The sequence below is a fragment of the Elgaria multicarinata genome, chromosome 6 (assembly GCF_023053635.1).
Source record: "Elgaria multicarinata webbii isolate HBS135686 ecotype San Diego chromosome 6, rElgMul1.1.pri, whole genome shotgun sequence".
Taxonomy (NCBI): Eukaryota; Metazoa; Chordata; class Lepidosauria; order Squamata; family Anguidae; genus Elgaria; species Elgaria multicarinata.
In genome coordinates this window covers 61255610-61273922 of record NC_086176.1, presented here as the reverse complement: position 1 = coordinate 61273922, position 18313 = coordinate 61255610, and the positions used below count along the sequence as shown (strand labels likewise).

Sequence of the window (18313 nt, the reverse complement as noted above, 5' to 3'; positions counted from 1 at the left end):
GCCTCACATTTCCTCACCCTTGGCTAAATTGCCACTGAGCTCATAAGAGGTGTGCTGTCTGAGCAGTAAAGCATGGAACAGGAGGGTGTGCTCAACTTTCCTAACCTATCATTCCACTAAAAGTCCCCACTGCTCATTTTAGTGTCAGGCTTTGAAGTGAAGCCTAAGGACAGTGTTGCAGCCTACATATGCATTCTGTAGATGGCAAATATTTTTCAGTATTGTGAGGAGCAGTAAATGTTATCTAATTTTTAAAACCATAGGTATCTACAACGAACAGTAAAACACCCAACCTTGTTACAGGATCCTGATTTAAGGCAGTTCTTGGAAAGTTCTGAGGTATTTAAATTATATTTCTCTTTTAACCTACAGTGATATTTTACACACACACACACACACACACACACACACACACAGAGTCATATTTGTAGAACTCTGGTCCTTCTGTGCATAAATTTCAGTTGCACCCTTATTGAATTATTTCACGCTAAGGAAAATAAGTTCCTGGATGGTTGTCTAATGCAAGACATGTGAAAGCATGTTTTCTCATTTGGTTAGGAGAAGAAACTTGATTTAACTCTTTACATAAATAATATGCATATCTCAAAACTGGAGTGGAAACTTCCTAAACAGACTTGATCCTTGCCCTGCAATGACATAAACATTTGTGATCAGCTGTGTAGTAATTGGTCCAAGGATAGATGATTTTAGTCATCAGTGCTGGCGATCAGGCAACCTTCCATCTGAAACTGGAAAACTTGTTTTTAAAATCTATCCAACTCGGAGAATGTATAGCAGCTACTTCAATAGCTGTTGTTTTTTTACATCCTAGTTTGTTTACTAGTATTAAAATTAAAAATCTAGAGGAAACTTGTAACTACTTTAAGAAAAAATAATGTGAGTGAATCTTATAGGGGTACTGTGTCTAAGGGCTAAAAAATAATAGTTTGACGCATTTAAAAAGTGGACTATTAATTGCCTGGAATGATTAACTCATGTAGCCCTGATCAATAAATCACTTGTAGCTTTCCAAACCTTCCCACCCACTTCACATAACACCATTTTCACATAAAACAGATGATCAGCAAGAAGGAGGAAGGGCATACTTAAACTGTCCAATCTCAACACATAGATTTTGGACAAGCTTCTACAAGAGCCTATGTGGCAGGGCCTTGCTATTTACTGTTTTACTCTGTACAGCACCATGTACATTGATGGTGCTATATAAAATAATAATAATAATAATAATAATAATAATAATAATAATAATAATAATAATAATAATACAAGGGTGGCATCTATAGGCATAAAACCTTGGACTGGTGCTCCATTAATACAGGGACTATGCAGAGGACTGTTGTGTTCCGGCAGGCAGATCTAGCATACGTGGGGCTGAGGAGAAGTGAACCAGCCACTGAAATCTTCCTCTGCGTATCTCTTTATATAGCACATTGCTGGTGCTATATAAATAAATAATAATAATCTCTGGGCTGTAACTGTTAGTAAAACATTGCTATGTCTTATATTGATGTGTTTTTCGATGGTACTTCATAACGTTTGTGAAACCTTTTACCTTAACATAACAAGGTATGTTAGACCTGGTGTATTATATGCCTGAAGTGGCTTTAACACATATTTTCTTGTGTCACTGCACCTGAAACATGGAAACACTAAGAGAGTATCACCTTTTAAAAGCCACATCTGCTGCGGGTATACAGGTAGCCAGTTAAGGCACTCGGTGGTATTGTAACAACTTTTGACAAATGGTCTCTGTGTTCCATCTAAATGTAAAGGTGCAGAAGAAAAGCAAATTGAAAGTCTATTTTTTTAAGTTTTCCTCTGAGAATGTAAAAGTAGTAAATTTAAGAAATTAGGTTCCACTATATTGAAATGTATGAGGGAGAAGAAAACACTACATCCTTTTCAGTCCCTTTGGTGCCCAGTTAAACCTCCAGCCTTTTAACCGGTTTGTTTGCCCTTATTTGTCATTCAATTCCAGCTGCCGAGAGCAGTTAACACCCAGGCTCTGAGTGGAGCAGGAATATTGAGGATGGTAAACAAGGCTGCCGACGCTGTCAACAAAATGACGATCAAGATGAATGAATCGGATGCAGTAAGAGCTGATTTTTCGACTTGAATAATGAGATGAATTAATGAGGCTCAACAGTTGCATTTTAAGACTGTAGGAGTAGAAAATGGGATATTAATTTACTTATTGGCTTGGATTTTCAACTGTATCAGTTGACCACCATGTTTATGCCCAGTTAATTTGTTTCCGTAAGATGGGGGATGTAGTTGCAATGGTAAAATAATTTGTAATTGTTGATTTTCCTTTCTTGCCAGTGGTTTGAGGAAAAACAACAACAGTTTGAAAATCTTGATCAGCAACTTCGGAAACTTCATGGTAGTGTAGAAGCCTTGGTCTGTCACAGAAAAGGTAGATACTTTATCTAGTTTTACTATTTCAAAACTGATTTCTTTGCGAATTTGGTGTCTGTCAAACCTTACTGATAAAAATGTTTAAATAAGTTCAATACAGAAAGCTAGCTTTAAACTGAGTCTTGCACAGTGTACAATATTTCTCATCCAAAAAGCTCTGTTTCAAGCTTTTTAGCAGTTAAACCCTTTATGTATTATCAATGTAGATTTAATAAAAAATAGTTTTAATTTATGATTCAATACATGGGACTCTTCAGCAATGTTATGCTTATAGTGCAAATATATTGATTATGCTTTATTTCAGTTCACTAGTTGAGCTAGCTGTCCTTTTTCAACTGTAACCCGATCGCAAAAGTGTTGTTGTTTTTTTAAGTAGGGAGCTAAGCAGGTTAAGTCTTCCACTGGAATCAGTGGGATGTGTGTAAGATGGAGAGAGTGCGTCCTGCATTTGTTGGCTTTGCATTTGATCAATAGTGTAGGTATTCAGGTTTTCTCCTACCCTAGACTGGGTGTTCAAAACCGTCATGTATTCTATGGCGAATTTAAAAATAACTTCAGAATGGAAAATACAGTCTTTCCCCAGGACGTAGTTAATCATTCTTGCAACTTAGTCTTGTATATTTTGCACCAGAACACATAAAATGAACTTCATTTAAAATTTGCTCCCATTTTATTGTGTCTAGGAAGCTGCTCACTTAACTTCTCCTGACCAGTATCAGGTTAGAGGAGGTTTATAAACTTGTTCTGTACACTAAAGTGGAACCAGTTGTTTTTTAAAAAATCTAAAATACTAAGTACTAATATATTTTAAAGGAGTAAGATGTAACTTGCCACATGTTCTTGTGCTTCAAATCAGCACAACCTATTTTTCTGAATAGAATTCGTAGTCTCTTGTAATGACTGAGGCAGTAGATGGAATATATATATATGACTAGCGATATATAAGATTAGTTGTAGGGTCTTAATGCAACTCATTGGGACAATCCGGTCATTCTTCAATTTTTTTAATTTTTCTTTTTTTACAAAAGACAATTATATTAAGTCATACTTTTATAGATCAAATTCTTTTAACAACAACATATCAACTACTAGGAAAATTGCAGCTCCCATATCAAAGAACTATCTTGTCATTTCTGGGCAATCCATTTACACAAGACTGTGGCTTTCATATATTCACGTAGTCATAACCAAGGGTTTTTGTCCAAGCATAATATAAGTAAAAGCCCCAAGAATATAAGGATGAATGAAATTAATGGCCACATACTCATTGTCCTTGTAATGTTAACCTGTTTGTTCTAAGTATAACAGTGATGATATATGTATGAATTGAACAGCTGCCATGCTATTTACAAGTTTCCTTTAATATTTTAAGAGATTTTTCAGAGTGTACAGTTTTATGCCAGTAGACTTAAATACAGCTCAGTATTTGTTCTCAGGTTAGAGATTTACAAATGCTCTGGTCCTATGGACATCTAATGTATTGCAAGGCATAGGAAGTACCTTGCATTTTGAGTCTTTCTGCAAATCTGAAGTGCGTGAGTAGAAGGGTTTATGTGAAATGTAGAAAATCTTTATGAATATTTATTTAAATTGAGCTGTATTTCAAACTTTTTTTTGCCCTTTGAAAGAATATTTTCTGGTAACAACATATCTGTGTGCAAAATGGCATTTAAGACTACTATTTTTGTGACTCACTTTGAGTGAATGCCAGCTTTCACTAGATTTATTTCTGTTTCAGAACTTTCAGTCAACACAGCTGCCTTTGCTAAAAGTGCTGCCATGTTAGGGAACTCAGAAGACCACACTGCTTTATCAAGAGCTTTGTCTCAACTTGCTGAAGTTGAGGAAAAGATAGATCAGTTGCATCAAGAACAAGCTTTTGCTGACTTCTATGTGTTCTCTGAGCTGCTCAGCGACTATATTCGCCTTATTGGTTCAGTAAAAGTAAGACCTGTTTTTAAAATGCCTGAAGTTTAATGAGACAGAATTTATCTTGATGGGCATATTATTTGCACAGTATAAATATGTTCAAGTTTATAGTGCTGACATAGAAACCAATGCCTGTAATTATAAAAATAAAGTCGTTTTGTGGATTTATCTAGTTTATGCTCCATCTAACCTTAGAAGTGTTTAGGGACAACTTGCCCCTAAAGATAATTTATATCTTCTCACATAAATTATAAAATGTTTCAAGTGCTCAACCTAACTTAAGTATAAGTGAAGCTCTCATTATGTATGAATAAATCCTCTGTTTGCCATTATATTGGAACAGCATTAGGGGCTTTTGCATCATTCTGTTGTACACAACAAGACAGAACAAAGTAATGAAATATCACATTTTAGTCTTGTTTCTCACTTATAGATATTGGCCAATATTGAAGGCTCTTTATCATACTATTTCAAAATCAATGTAATATGGCATGTGTCTAGCTGTTCGAGTCAAATTTACTGGGTGAGCACAAGCCCTTAAGATAAAACTAGATAGCTCTTTAAATTCTAGCCATATCATAGATGGGTACCCGTAAGCTTTAATATGAGACCTAAGTCATAAACAAAGCACAGTTTAATGTTAACAGGATGCTAAACTTGTTTCTTTTAAAGTCTGAGATTTTGAATAAACTTACCACCTTTTTATCGATATATTGCTTACAGGGTGTGTTTGATCACCGAATGAAATGCTGGCAGAAGTGGCAAGATGCTCAGGTGATGTTACAGAAAAAACGAGAGGCTGAAGCTAAACTTCAACTTGCCAACAAACCTGACAAATTACAACAAGCTAAGGATGAAATCAAAGAGGTAAATTTTGGAATGCATTGCCTGTTCTATGTAACGCTATATATTTTTCTCTTTCCATTCATTGGCTTTAATGCATTCCTTCTTAATCTGATTTTAATCATTGCTTGTGTGTTCCATTATTACCAGAATAACAAGTGGTTCAGTATTTTCATGCTTGTATGAATTCTGAAACGTGTGTTCATTCTGATGTTTTACAAAGTAAGTGGGTGACTTCCTTCCCCCCACCCCCCAAAGTATAAAACATTGAGACTGAGGTCAGTCTGTTTTCTGCTATGCATGAATCCAAAATACACGGATCTGTAAATGCTAAACAATTGGTGTTTTACTTACTGATGGAACGCTTCCATCCATATATATATTTAGTTATTTGATATATGTATGGCATAACTTCAGTAAAACTGTCAAAACATCTTGAAGTTATCATAATCTCTGCACTTTTTCTATCATGCTTCACTAAGGAAATCGAAGAGGTAGGATAACATCCATGCTGCTTTTTCCTGTTCTGGCTGCTTCATAATCACAATATAAGGCTATGCAACTCTTCATTCATGAAATAGTAGACTATTTCTTAAGCAAAATAATTCATTCTTTCCAGCTGAGAGCCCTGTGGATCACTCTGATAGCTGCAGAACTATGCAGGAATGCTCTTTGAACAGGTGTACATACAATATTCCTATTTCCATACCTATGGTTAAGATGAAAGTGAATTATGGGATTGTGCCTATTTCCTGTGGCTGCTAACCACAATTAAGGATGACATCAGCCCAGATTTTGAACATGTTTAAAGTTAGAGTTCATGCTGAACCAGAGTTTGAAACAATCTTCCAGTTTTGGTTTAGCAGGCCCAGAGGGTAGCTTAATAGTCACTAATTGTTAATGTTGATGAAATATTTACTGTTGCTAAAGGTGGGCATGAAGAGGAAGCATACAATCTATTCTACTCCTGATTGCTTAATGGGAGCATTATGTGTGTACTGACCCTGTGTAGATTTAGATAGTTGCCAAAAAAAGAAGTGTTGTACCTGGGTCAAAATCAAATCTGAGTGGGCAGTGATCTGAGCTCATGTTTAGCACAGTAAACACTTATATATAAATGGCTGTTTAGTATTACCATATTGTTGTATGCCACTGCAAATCTACATAAACATAGCAAATCTAAACATAAACATAGTTGCTGCTTCCCATAAATGGTTTGCCGTAAGTTTGGAGCTGCTGTGGGCTTAAACTTGAAACGACCACTATATGTGTGTGACTTGTGCATTGGTGTCTAAGTCTTTAAGACTGAATAATAACTCTACATGTCTGACATCAGAATACTGAGAGGTTGAATTATCTTCTAAATTCAGTCATGATTCCAGCTGCGTTCATCTTGCGAGCCCCTTGTGCGTAAGCATGTCCCCACTTCCTGCTGCAGCCTGCATGTATTTGAAAAGCCTTCCATGATGGCTTTTGTGATGGAAGCTTTGCATGGACCATCTGACATGCTCAGTGACCACATGGCTTAATCCATTGTTATTCTTTTAGTAGAATTCGAAGGTCTTCTTGTAGAACAGACATTCTCAAACATCTTATGTTTAATACTTCAATCATTAGTTGTTAAAGGTTTGATTAATATGTTGAAGGCAGCTTTGAGGAACCACTAATACATCATAAGACTTAAAGTATAAGATGATTACCACTAGTCTACTAGAATATTTCTGTTAAGTCTCCTATACAGCTATGCTTAAAGTAATATACATCTGAAAGTTAAATGTTAAAATGCTCCAATATTCCTAAATTTGGGGACAAATTATTTATGTCCATCTTAGTATTGCTTGCTTTACCATTAATCATTTTACCCATTGTCAGTGAAATAGTACTTAGCGTATTGTGAGCTTAGTATTGTTCATTGGTGCCTTTTCTAGATGTCTTTGAAGAAGGATACTGTTTTGTTTTCTCCCTATAGAAATGTAATAGGTATTTTTGGAGTTTTGCTATGTACTTTTTGGGTTTATATGGAAGCAATTGGAGTTTATTCCTGAGCTTCAGTTAGTGCCTTAAAAAAACCAAAACCCTGTGACACTTCATTTCTAACTGTCTCCTAAACACACATCCTCTGCCTGTAACCAAGTGCATTAAGAAAAAAAGCATTATAAACTGCAAACGTCTTCCAGCTTGTACAAATGCAATAGAAGTGACAGTTCTGGGCGTATACACACCAATTTCAGTTATGTGTTAACTTTGTACATCTCATCCTGATCTTCAAGGATTAAGACCAAATGGTATTATTAATCCTGAATGGGAATATGTAATGAACAGTAATGGGAGGGGTCCTAGGTCAGTGGAAGAGCCTGCTTTGCATGCAGAAGGTCCATGGTTCAATCACTGGCATCTCCAGGTAGGGCTAGGAAAGAATCCTGTGTGAAACCCTGGAGAACTGCTGACAATCAGTATCGACAACACTGGGCTTGATGGACCAACAGTCCGACTCAGTATAAGACAGCTTCCTATGTTCCTAGTACTGCATTTGAAAATCCTCAAACTTGACTGAATTGCAAAGGAGCCTTAGGAGTGTGTATATGTTCGCATTGTAAAATGTTTTAACATTAATAACTATATTCAACTTCTTCAAAATGTTCATGCATATCAGAAGTCCTTAAATCTTGTAAAGGTAGATCAGCATTATTATCCCTGGTGCGGGGGTGTGACTGAGAGATAGCAGCTAAGGTGACCTAGCGAGATCATGGCAGAAGTGGTGCTTTGAATTGATGGCTCCCTTAATTCACTTATAGTCCCGGTTACTATACTACACTTGCTCTTATTTCTAGAAAAGTAGGAAAATATGTATTCAAATAACAATCTTCTCTGATCAAATCTCAAACGTGTCTCTGATCTAAAGCCCAGCAAACTGAACTAAATGTATACCATTGAAGACTTTAGAATGTTTCATATTTAAATTGTCTTCATGTTTTTTCTCTTTTAGTGGGAAACAAAAGTTCAACAGGGAGAAAGGGATTTTGAGCAAATCTCCAAAACAATACGCAAAGAAGTAGGGAGATTTGAGGCATGTATATGAGTTTTTAATAAACAATTTAAAAAATCAGAAAATGACACTTGATAAATTTTTTGGCCAACTTGTTCCAGTGTGTGAATACTTATACTTGTTCTTTTTTTATACATATATATACTAACAGAAGGAACGTGTGAGAGACTTCAAAACTGTAATAATCAAGTATTTGGAATCATTAGTGCAAACACAACAGCAGGTAAGTTTAATTTCAGGTGTTCATTAGTAATATGCGAGTTTCATTCCTAAAGCAAGAAACATGTTAAATGCCTAATTTAAAATAACTTGGGATAGTTTCTATGTTTGTGTGCACAGTGTGTACAGCTCTGCCCAAAAGCAATCCACTTCTATTACTGCTCAGTAGCTTCTCTTTAGCTCTATCACTACTAGTCTTTCTTACTTCATCGATAAAAACTACTATTTCAATAGGGAACTTGCAAAAAAACCTTCAGAGGTAGGCTCTATATCTATGAAAGTTACTTTGGGGAAACGTAGAGAACATTGTACTTGATTCGTTTTTATAACTTTTCGCAAACATTTTCTCTTTCTCTGGGGAAAAATAATAATAAAGATGCTTATATGATGTTTTAGGGGAGTATCATTATTTTTCAAAGCATGTTTCATGTACGTTTCCATTATTTATGCCAGAAAATATATTGGGGGGCCTCTTCAGTGGTGGCCTCCCAATTATGGAACAATCTCCCCAATGAGGCTCGCCTGGTGCCAACATTATTATCTTTTCAGCGCCAGGTCAAGACTTTTCTCCCAGGCATTTAACAGCATATGTTGAGTTTTTAATTGACCCACAATAAATGGATATTGTATGTAATCTGTTTTTATGGTTTTAAATTTTGTATGTTTGTTTTTAATGTTTTGTGTTTTAATCTTAGTAAACCACCTAGAGAGCTTTGGCTATGGGGCAGTATATAAAGGCTAATAATAATAATAATAATAATAATAATAATAATAATAATAATATCAAAGTAGCACAAGTAACAGTTAGGCCCGGGTCACTTTCCAGCTTATTTATACAATAGTCCTTCCTTAACTTGGTTTCCTCAAGATACAGGAAGGAAGTGACCTAGGCCAGACGTTCATTAATGTGTTCTCTGTAAATTAGAAGTGCAAGCTTTCAAAAATTACTGTAAATTCTAAATATTTTCCAGCTGTTGGAAGATGCAGAGAAGTATCTCTTAATGATAGGTATTTACATGCCATGTAAATGAAATTTTACTTACTACTTTCTCTTTTCCCCCCCAAGCTGATAAAATACTGGGAGGCATTCCTACCTGAAGCCAAAGCCATTGCCTAGAAAGAAGACACTTTCAAATATGAAGACCCCTTGGATGTTTGTCCCAATTGAGCTCAGTTCCACAGTGAAATCACTTTAAAATCATCCAAATAAACCACTATATATTTTATGAATTTAACATGTGGCTTTTTATATACTACAGCATTTTATTAACAGCTGCATGTCCTGACCCTCTTTGAAGTGGACTGTGGCATGACATTCTGCAATACTTGCTGAATTGAACACTATTGTGTCTTAATACTTGCACTAAAATGTGCGATGGAAGGCCAGAAAGTTATTTTTGTTCTTTACAATATGTTCTGTCTACTTGATCTTTATGAAACAGATTGCATTTATTAATGTTCACATACACATTCCTGTACATAATCAAGATTTTGTGATTACAGTAATAAAGGGATGTACCTTGTGAAACATTAATCGTTAGCTTTGCTCTTCATTTCTTAGATCATTTTAAGCAGGGTTTGCAGTACTCGGTAGTTCTGTCAGTTGTATAGATAAAGGCCAGGCAAATTTTATGCAGTTTTCCTAATAGTGCATGCTGGTTAACATGTTTCAACGTTTTAAAAATAAATTTTGTAGTTCCAAAATTAAACCACTGCACATTTAGGAATGTGGCCATAATGAAGAAACTTTAACACTGAACAATGGAACCGTTACAAATTCCAAATTATTCAAAACAATTGAGTATTGAATCCAATTGACAGAATACTCTTGGAGCCAGCAGAAGCTTCCATTAGCCGAAAAGGGAGGGAAGAGATTTTTAACAATAATCCCTGTTCCTGCAGGTCCTCAGATTGGGGGTAGGCGGCAGATGGAAGGAAGTGGCCAAAAATGACCCTTCTTGTTCAGCATACACAAGTATATTCAAGTATTCCTAAACAGTGGATAGTAAACATGCAAGAAGAGGGAGCATGCTAACCCCACCCACTCCATCGTTGCTATCATTATTATTTACACACGGATTTTCCAGAATTCTGCATCATCTGGAAAGCCTCCATAAATAGAGGAGGCTGTTTACAAAGTCTCCTTCCATGTTTAGGGTGGCAGGGCTAGCATGCTCTGTCCTTACGTGATTACTATCCACAGTTAGGTATGTTTAAATAGGGGGGAAATACTGTGCTGGATTAAAAAGCATTGTTTATTTCTTCCATTCTTCAAAGATATCAAAATTCCACTCATGGGATACTCTCACTGGCTGAAAAGGGAGAAACCATTTTTGCCAATTCCCCTTTTCCTATACCTTCCAAAAAAACCTTCCTGGGTAGATGTTCCAAGCAAGCATGGAATATGGCCCTGAGGGCTGCAGGGGCAATCAGTGAAAATCACCTCTCCTCTTCCTTCTGCCATTAGGAGCCTCTTTTGGGTCAGTCTCTTCTATTCACAGAAGGGAATGTGGAAGACAAAACATTGGTCTTGAGGGCACTTTCCAACCTATTCTCAGTCAGAGTTCCCTGCACAAATTTCCCTGCAGCGCTGTGACTACATAAGGAAATGTAGTGCGATTTGAGCTGTGCACAGAGTTCTGCAACTTCAGCTGGGTTATTTCCCTGTGTTGCAATTGTATGAGCAAATGTTTCTGCCTTGATGTTCATACTAATTCTTCCCTGTTTGGACAGGAAACTTGAGTATCTGAATGATGCCTTAGTGGGATTCCCGGAACAAGATTGTAGGGTGTCCTAGTGATATGTCATTTGGGTTACTTTGCTTGCTTTTCCTGTAAAAGGTAGAATATATCCAAGCTTGTGCATTGAAAACTGCTAAAATAACTGTCTGGTGTTCCAATTTCACAGCTATTTTTTTCTAGATTTACCATCCAATAGCAATAAGTCTGCATGATTTAATATTGCAATAGCATTTACTTCTACTATCTGCATTATAAAACACACTTTTAGAAGCTAGGAATGTATTGCACTTAAAGCTCACAACTTCTCTGGTAGAAAAGGTATCTAAAGGCATGCTGAGAGCAATGTTGGAAAACATTTTGGATTTGAGTGTTTGGCAGCTATGCCATTTGTGTGGACATGGATGCATTTGATCACTAAAAGTTAGGTTTGTTAGATTTCTTGCCTGGAAATATCCATTTCTTTGGTGCCAATATGATCCACACCAACCTTGTCCAATCAGGTACCTGTCAGATGTTTTGGATTTCAACTCCCATCAGTCCCAACCAGCATGGATAATTTTCAGGGATGCTGAGAGTTGTAGTCTAAAATATCTGGAGGGCAACAGGAGGGGAAAGGCTGCTATGCTAGGGAGCTGTTTAGTTGGTATCTCAATACTTACTCCTATTGGGAAGATGAAATGTATTACAGCACGATGCTCCTGAGACTTTCCTAGCTTCATTTTTGGCAATGTTTATGGATAATCCATACCAAGATGTGTGTTTGCTTTTTAAATAAGATTTGTCATGGGGCATGTCTACGTCAGCCCTATATCCCGGGGTAGTCCTTGGATCTTCCCTGTGCATCCAAATGATGCACAGGGGATCTTGGGGCCAACCAGGGACTTTCCCTGGGATGTTTACTCAGGCTGTTTGACTTCAGTGGAGTTTTACTCCCAAGTGATTCTGCTGAATGTCTTATGTCTACTCAGAAGTAAGTCCCATTGCCCCCTCCCATCCTTTGCACACATGCCAGGGAAGGAGAGAGGCATTTAGGGACAAACAACATCTTTTGAAATGGGTAGGACTTGCTGTAGAGAATAGATTAGCTTTCCCTTTGCCTTCAGCAGGGGTGGGGGGAGGGAATCTTACTTTTTTAAATTAGTTATTACATCATTGGTCGGTACCAATCCCAACTGTTAATACCCTCCTCTGGTACTCAGTGCATGAATCAGAGCTAGCAAGCTTCTCAGAAGTCGGTGCTGCTGAGTTCACTAGGGCTTCCTCCCAAGAGATACAGTATTGCAAACTAATCTCATCTGAAAGGAGTTCAAGACAGCCAAACTAATTCTTTTCTGTTCCTCTGTCACTCTGATGAGATGATGTATTGTGGGGAGTGAACAGTATATTTTGTATAAACACATTTAAGAAAAAAAAACATTGGTTCTTTGGAGGGAAGGATATTGACCAAAAGTTGAAAGTGCCAGCAGATGCTCTGGTTCTACATCTGCAACAAATAGTGCCTCTTTTGTTATCAATCGTGCTACTACATGCGAGATGTGTGTGAGAAAAATATTGGGCAGTCTCTGAATTTAAGGATATAGAACAACGTTCCCCATCTTGCTGCCCTCTAGATGTTTGAGATTACAAGTCCCAGCATTCCTGACCATTGCAGGATATAATGACCTGCAATGATGGGAGTTGTAGTCCAATACCTTTAGAGGGCACCAGGTTGGGGAAGGACTGCTCTAAACAAAAAAAGTAGGGGGCCCTCGTTTATCTGCTTTGGGTGAATGAGAATTTCACTTGCACTTTCTGCCTCCTTAGGCTTGTGAGCCTTAACTCCCAATTTCCCTGCTTTTGTGTACTTTGTTGAAAATTGTAAACAGTAGGTTTTTTGTTTAATGAATACAATTGAGGATGTTGAGATTTCTCCGCCCAGTAAAAAAACAGTTTCTTTAAAAAAAAAAAAGAATTCTTCCAATCCTGAGAGAAGTTTTAAATAATAATATATTACCTGCCTCTCCCTCTCAATTGAGGTGGGGAACAACATAGAATACAAAATAATATAAAATACATAAAACTGATTAAAACATATAAAAACTAATACATTATTAAAATAACTCTTCTATTATTAAAAGACTCTTCTATGGTGGTGCAAGCATCCTAGGCTTCAGGGAGATAGGTGGGATGGTGGAACAAAGCAACAAGTAATTGGCTCCCAAAACACTATTCTAGGAGTATCCAATTGTAAATAGTAATGTTGGTTTATGAGCAAAACTCCGAAACGCACAGTAGGATCAACTAAAGTGTCAAGGCAGTGAACAATCTTTTGAGTCCTCCAGAAATGTTCTTCAATCAAGCTGGATGTTGAGCAACGCAAATTGGAAGGCGGAAGTGAAAAATCTGGGCAGGATGGAAAAGCCCTGCGGTCGGCTATAAATAGCTAGGAGTGGAAGCTAAGATATGTTTCTAGCTGTCTCGGTATCACACCAACTGCACCTCTTGTTATATCCTGCAAATCAATGGGCTTTTCCATCGTGTCCAGCTTTCTCCCCCTCTTCTCACCACTTCCCAATATTTACTACTAAACATCCGCCGTAAGAACTCGGCCTCACGGACTAGTCCGTGACATTTTGAAGGCGTTACCCTCCTGTGCAAGCCTGGGAGTTACAAATAAAGTGGACTAGCGACAGCAGCTTCGTAACCTAACTAAAAAGCACCATGGCTGTCCCTGAGAGAGGCGTTAGGCTGCCGTAGCTTTGGGCTCGACGCCGCAGCTTGCAAATTGTGTGGCTGGCGGCGACGGCGCTCCTCCTCCTCGCAGCAGCGATAACAGATTCGCGCGAGGCGTTCCCACCGGCGCCTCCAGAAAGGGGACGGTCCCCTTCGCCGGCATTATCGCTCCGGGACAGGAGGAGGAAGGAGCGCTTCCCTCCCCTTCTCCGCGGCCACTGCTGGGCCTGCTCCCTTTCCCAAGCCATCTTGCACCAGGAATCACGTGAAGAGCGGTGGGAGCGAGGCGCTCGTTCCCATAGAGATAGGAAAAGGTTGTCCCTGCCAGTCACGTGAATTGCACTTGCCGATGGCTCCTTCCGCCGGGCTGGGCGCCACTCGGGGGCCGTAGAGTATCTCTCCCTCTCTCCCCCCCTCCCCCTTCTCCACTCCCGGCCCGAGCACGTACGCCGCCTCTCCTTCCCCCGCACCGTCCCACCCCGCTTCGCCGTGGCGCTTGTGAGCAGAATCTGCGCTCGCGCACCATGGAGGTTTTCATTCCATCGTTCCGCTATGAGGAGAGCGAGTTGGAGAGAGGCTATACGGTGAGTGGTGGGCAAGAGAAGGCGATATGAACTCCCCGCCCCCCACCCCTTAAGTACAGCTCGGGATCTACGGCGCTGCCTGCCTGCGCCAGGTGCTCTAGGGAAAGCTTACTCGGCGCTGCTCGAACTGCAAGCCCCTTCCTACAGTCCTGTGCTGGTTTACGGTAGTTGTATACCCATAGTAGGGGACGAGAGATCGTACTAACAAGCTGGTAGAATGTGAGAGTGGAGTCGGTGGATTGGATGACATTTTAATGAGTTGGTTCTCTAGGAAGCGGGACATTTAGGGAGCTGGCGATGGGCCGATCCTGGGAACTGTATATTTATATGAAGCCTTGCGGGCAGCCAGGTCTCATCGCAGGGTATAGGCAGTAGGCTTCAATCCGTCCGAGTTCCTTACCTTGCTGAGTTGCTACTTCTTGTTTACAAAAATGCTGAACGGGATGCACTCAAGAGAAAAGGTCTTCAAAACAAAACGCCCAAGGACAGCATGCTCCTGAGCACCTGGGAAATGCTTTTGTGAGTTGAATGTTTCTTCTCCTGTCTGGCGACTTCCCAGGTGTGCTCATGGGCTTTGTTGACATCGCTCCATGCTTGGGAAGAAAAGCATGTCTTCTTTTGAAAGTTGCTTTTCACCTGTGTGAAGAAGTGAGGGCTGGCTTCTACAGAAATGGTGATTGGGGTTCTGTTGTGCTTTTTAAGCATAGCGGGGTGACTGGAAAGGAAGCCTGTTGTGATACAACAACTTCTGATTGCCAAATTCTCAACCTACAAAAGTGTCAGTGAGTTCTGCTGATTGGTTGCACTCTGGGAGCTTCAAAGATCGCTGACATATACTGAGTTGCACACCCACACATAATCATGCACTCAATGTAAGGGAAGCTGTTTAGTAATTGTGTACTAATTAAAGAAAGCTGGAGTTCGCTTCTGACCAGCTGTTACTTTATCGAGGAAACATAAACCCAAATACAAAATTAGGAAAGGACTGAAATAGTAGAGACAAATACTATTTTTATCTGTTGATTTCGAATAACATTATAAAGTGATGTTGGCTGCTGCAGTGTACATGGAAGAAACTACCCTAAAGATTAGAGGGTGTTTCCCCACAAAGTCCTGCATAAGGTATAACAACAACAACAAATGTGCCTCTGCCTTGTAAGGCCACATTATACATATTTTACCCACAGTAGGATCCCTAAGCTCGAAATGATAGCTGGCACTCGCCATTGGTGAGGTGTCAAAGTCCCACTTAACTAAATGAGTTGCTTTGCCACAATGACTAAACTGAACTTCCTCAGGCTGTAAGTGAGGGTTGTCATATGACTGAATGTTACTGCAGGGCGTGGGAGTGGGAAAGGATAAATCCTTCCACATGCTAAACTAACAAGGCAGAAAGAAGAGTAGGGATTATATTCAATACTGATCTAACTTAAGTTCCATTAAGGACATAAGAACAAAGCCATGCAGAACCAGACCAAGAGTCCATCTAGGCCAGCAATATGGCTCTAGATATCAGTTGCTAAGATCACAAATAGGGTGGTGCTATTGCACTTCTACTTGAGGGAAAGCCACAAGTAGGGTACAAGTGCAAGAGCACCATCCTATTTGTGTTTTCAACATCTGATATCTAGAGCCATATTGCCTCTGATACTAGAGGTAGTATATAGGCAACATCATTAGTAATAATAATAATAATAATAATAATATATTTATTTCTTACCCGCCTCTCCCTTTGGATCGAGGTGGGGAACAACATTAGAACAGGAATCAATACATCTTAAAAATGCATGGTTTTACATTGATCTGGATAGGCCTGCTGGAAAAGCTGTCTTAAAATCACACAGAGTTAATTTTACGAATCTCCTCCGGCAGGCCATTCCACAATCTGGGGGCGACAGAAGGAAAGGTCCTCTGGGAAACTGATGTCAGCCTAGTTTTAGCTGACCGAAGTAAGTTCACCCCAGAGGACCTGAGTTTGCGGGGCGGACTATATGGGAGAAGGCGATCCTGCAGGTAACCTGGACCCAAACCATTTAGGGCTTTAAAGGTAATGACCAACACTTTGTACTTTGCCCGGAAACTAATTGGCAGCCAGTGGAGTGATTTTAATGTTGGGGTAATATGCTCACCCCTAGATGTACTGGTGACCAACCTGGCTGCCATATTTTGAACTAGTTGAAGTTTCTGAACTAGGCACAATGGTAGCCCTATGTAGAGCACATTGCAGAAGTCAAGCCTTGAGGTTACCAGCGCGTGCACTACTGTCTTTAGGTCTTCCAACTCTAGAAAAGGTTGCAACTGGTGCAACAGCCGAAGCTGATAGTAGGCGCTCCTGGCTGTCGCATCTATCTGGGCTGTCATTTGGAGTGACGGATCCAGGAGCACCCCCAAACAGCGAACACAGTCTTTCAGGGGGAGTGTAGCCCCATCCAGAACTGGATGACACACCTCCAAACCTAGGTCAGAGCCCTTGACAGCATTAGTAGCCATTGATAGCCTTATTCTCTATGAATTTGTTCAATTTGTCCACTACATCTTGCAGTAGTGAATTCCATAGTTTAACTATGTGCTGTGTGAGGAAGTACTAGTCTCCCACTAATCGCCTGCATTGGATGACCCTGGGTTCTAGTATTATGAATTATCCACTTTCTCCACACAATGCATAATTTTGTACACCTTTGTCGTGTCTCCCCATACTCACCTTTTCTCTAAACTAAGCAGTCCCAGACATTGTAACTTTTCCTTGTAGGGGAGTTGCTCCAGCCTCTTGATCATTTTGGTTGCCCTTTTCTCAACTATGCAATATCCTTTTTGAGGTGTGGTGAATAGAACTGTACACAGTGTTCCAAGTATAGTCACACCATAGGTTTCAATGAGTCTGTTCTAATTACGACTAATATTGGATATAACCCTAGGCTATGCTGCAACCCTTCTCCCTGACATATAATGCACAGAGGATTTTTAGCATAAAGAAGCTTTCAGTCATATGAGTACACCACCTGTAGCCCAGACACAGGTTTACTTCCACAGAAAGTAGGCATGAGTAAGAACAGGAGTTGCGAAATGGGAGTATTGGTTTGGCTGGTGACTGGGGCCATAGCTAGACCTAAGGTTTATCCCTGGATCGTCCAGGGGTCAAACCTGTTCATCTAGGTGACACACAGGGGATCCAGTGCTCAGGCAGGGGCGAACCCTGGATGATCCCAGGATAAACCTCAGGTCTAGCTGTGGCCTAAGTCTCTAAAAAGAAAATAGTTTTGCAAGATCAGCACACCATTCAATAACTATAGAAGCCTGTATCTTTCCTCAGACACTCTCTTATGCACAGTTCCTTCTACTCAGAGTTGGTTTTAGTAGGGATACAAACTATCTTTAAAAGGCTTGATTCCAGTTTGTTTCCACTTAGAAATCGCTTCCCACATTTGGCCTAGTGTATGTGTGGGATTAAGTGCAATCCTTCCTCCAACTTGTGGATAGTATCCAACGGTGTTTTAGCGCTAGTGCTAATGAAGTTGTGCTAGTATAAACCAACAGTTGTACATTTAACTAGTGCTAGGAGGGAAATTCAACGGTAAATCATTGCTTTTTCACATTGTGCTAGTTACATTGCATAAGCAGTGGTTTACACTAGTGCAACATCATTAGCACTGGTGTTTAATAAAGCACAAACTTTCTGATACTGACATTCTCTCTATCATTGTTAGAAACCAGCAACTTGACTTCTTAGAGAGAAGATTAGCTTCCCCAGCATTCACTATTGGCATTGTGCTAGAGGTTGCTTACGCGATTGCTTTGTTAAT

At 39.4% G+C, this 18313-nt stretch overlaps 2 protein-coding genes across 3 annotated transcripts in view; both read left to right on the top strand.

Moving 5' to 3' along the window:
* SNX2 (sorting nexin 2) overlaps positions 1-9702 on the top strand; it is a 31039-nt gene extending 21337 nt beyond the window's left edge. For both annotated transcript variants that reach the window (XM_063129485.1, XM_063129486.1), the window contains 8 exons: positions 264-339; positions 2000-2113; positions 2344-2437; positions 4178-4383; positions 5092-5235; positions 8198-8278; positions 8409-8480; positions 9543-9702. In XM_063129485.1, the coding sequence (XP_062985555.1) occupies positions 264-339; positions 2000-2113; positions 2344-2437; positions 4178-4383; positions 5092-5235; positions 8198-8278; positions 8409-8480; positions 9543-9593 (838 nt within the window). In that variant the 3' untranslated portion in view covers positions 9594-9702. The remainder of the gene's footprint in view (positions 1-263; positions 340-1999; positions 2114-2343; positions 2438-4177; positions 4384-5091; positions 5236-8197; positions 8279-8408; positions 8481-9542) is intronic.
* A 4456-nt stretch (positions 9703-14158) lies between these two features.
* The window catches only part of SNX24 (sorting nexin 24), an 82210-nt gene continuing 78055 nt past the window's right edge, over positions 14159-18313 (top strand). The window contains exon 1 of the mRNA XM_063129484.1: positions 14159-14513. Within this exon, the coding sequence (XP_062985554.1) occupies positions 14454-14513 (60 nt within the window). The 5' untranslated portion in view covers positions 14159-14453. The remainder of the gene's footprint in view (positions 14514-18313) is intronic.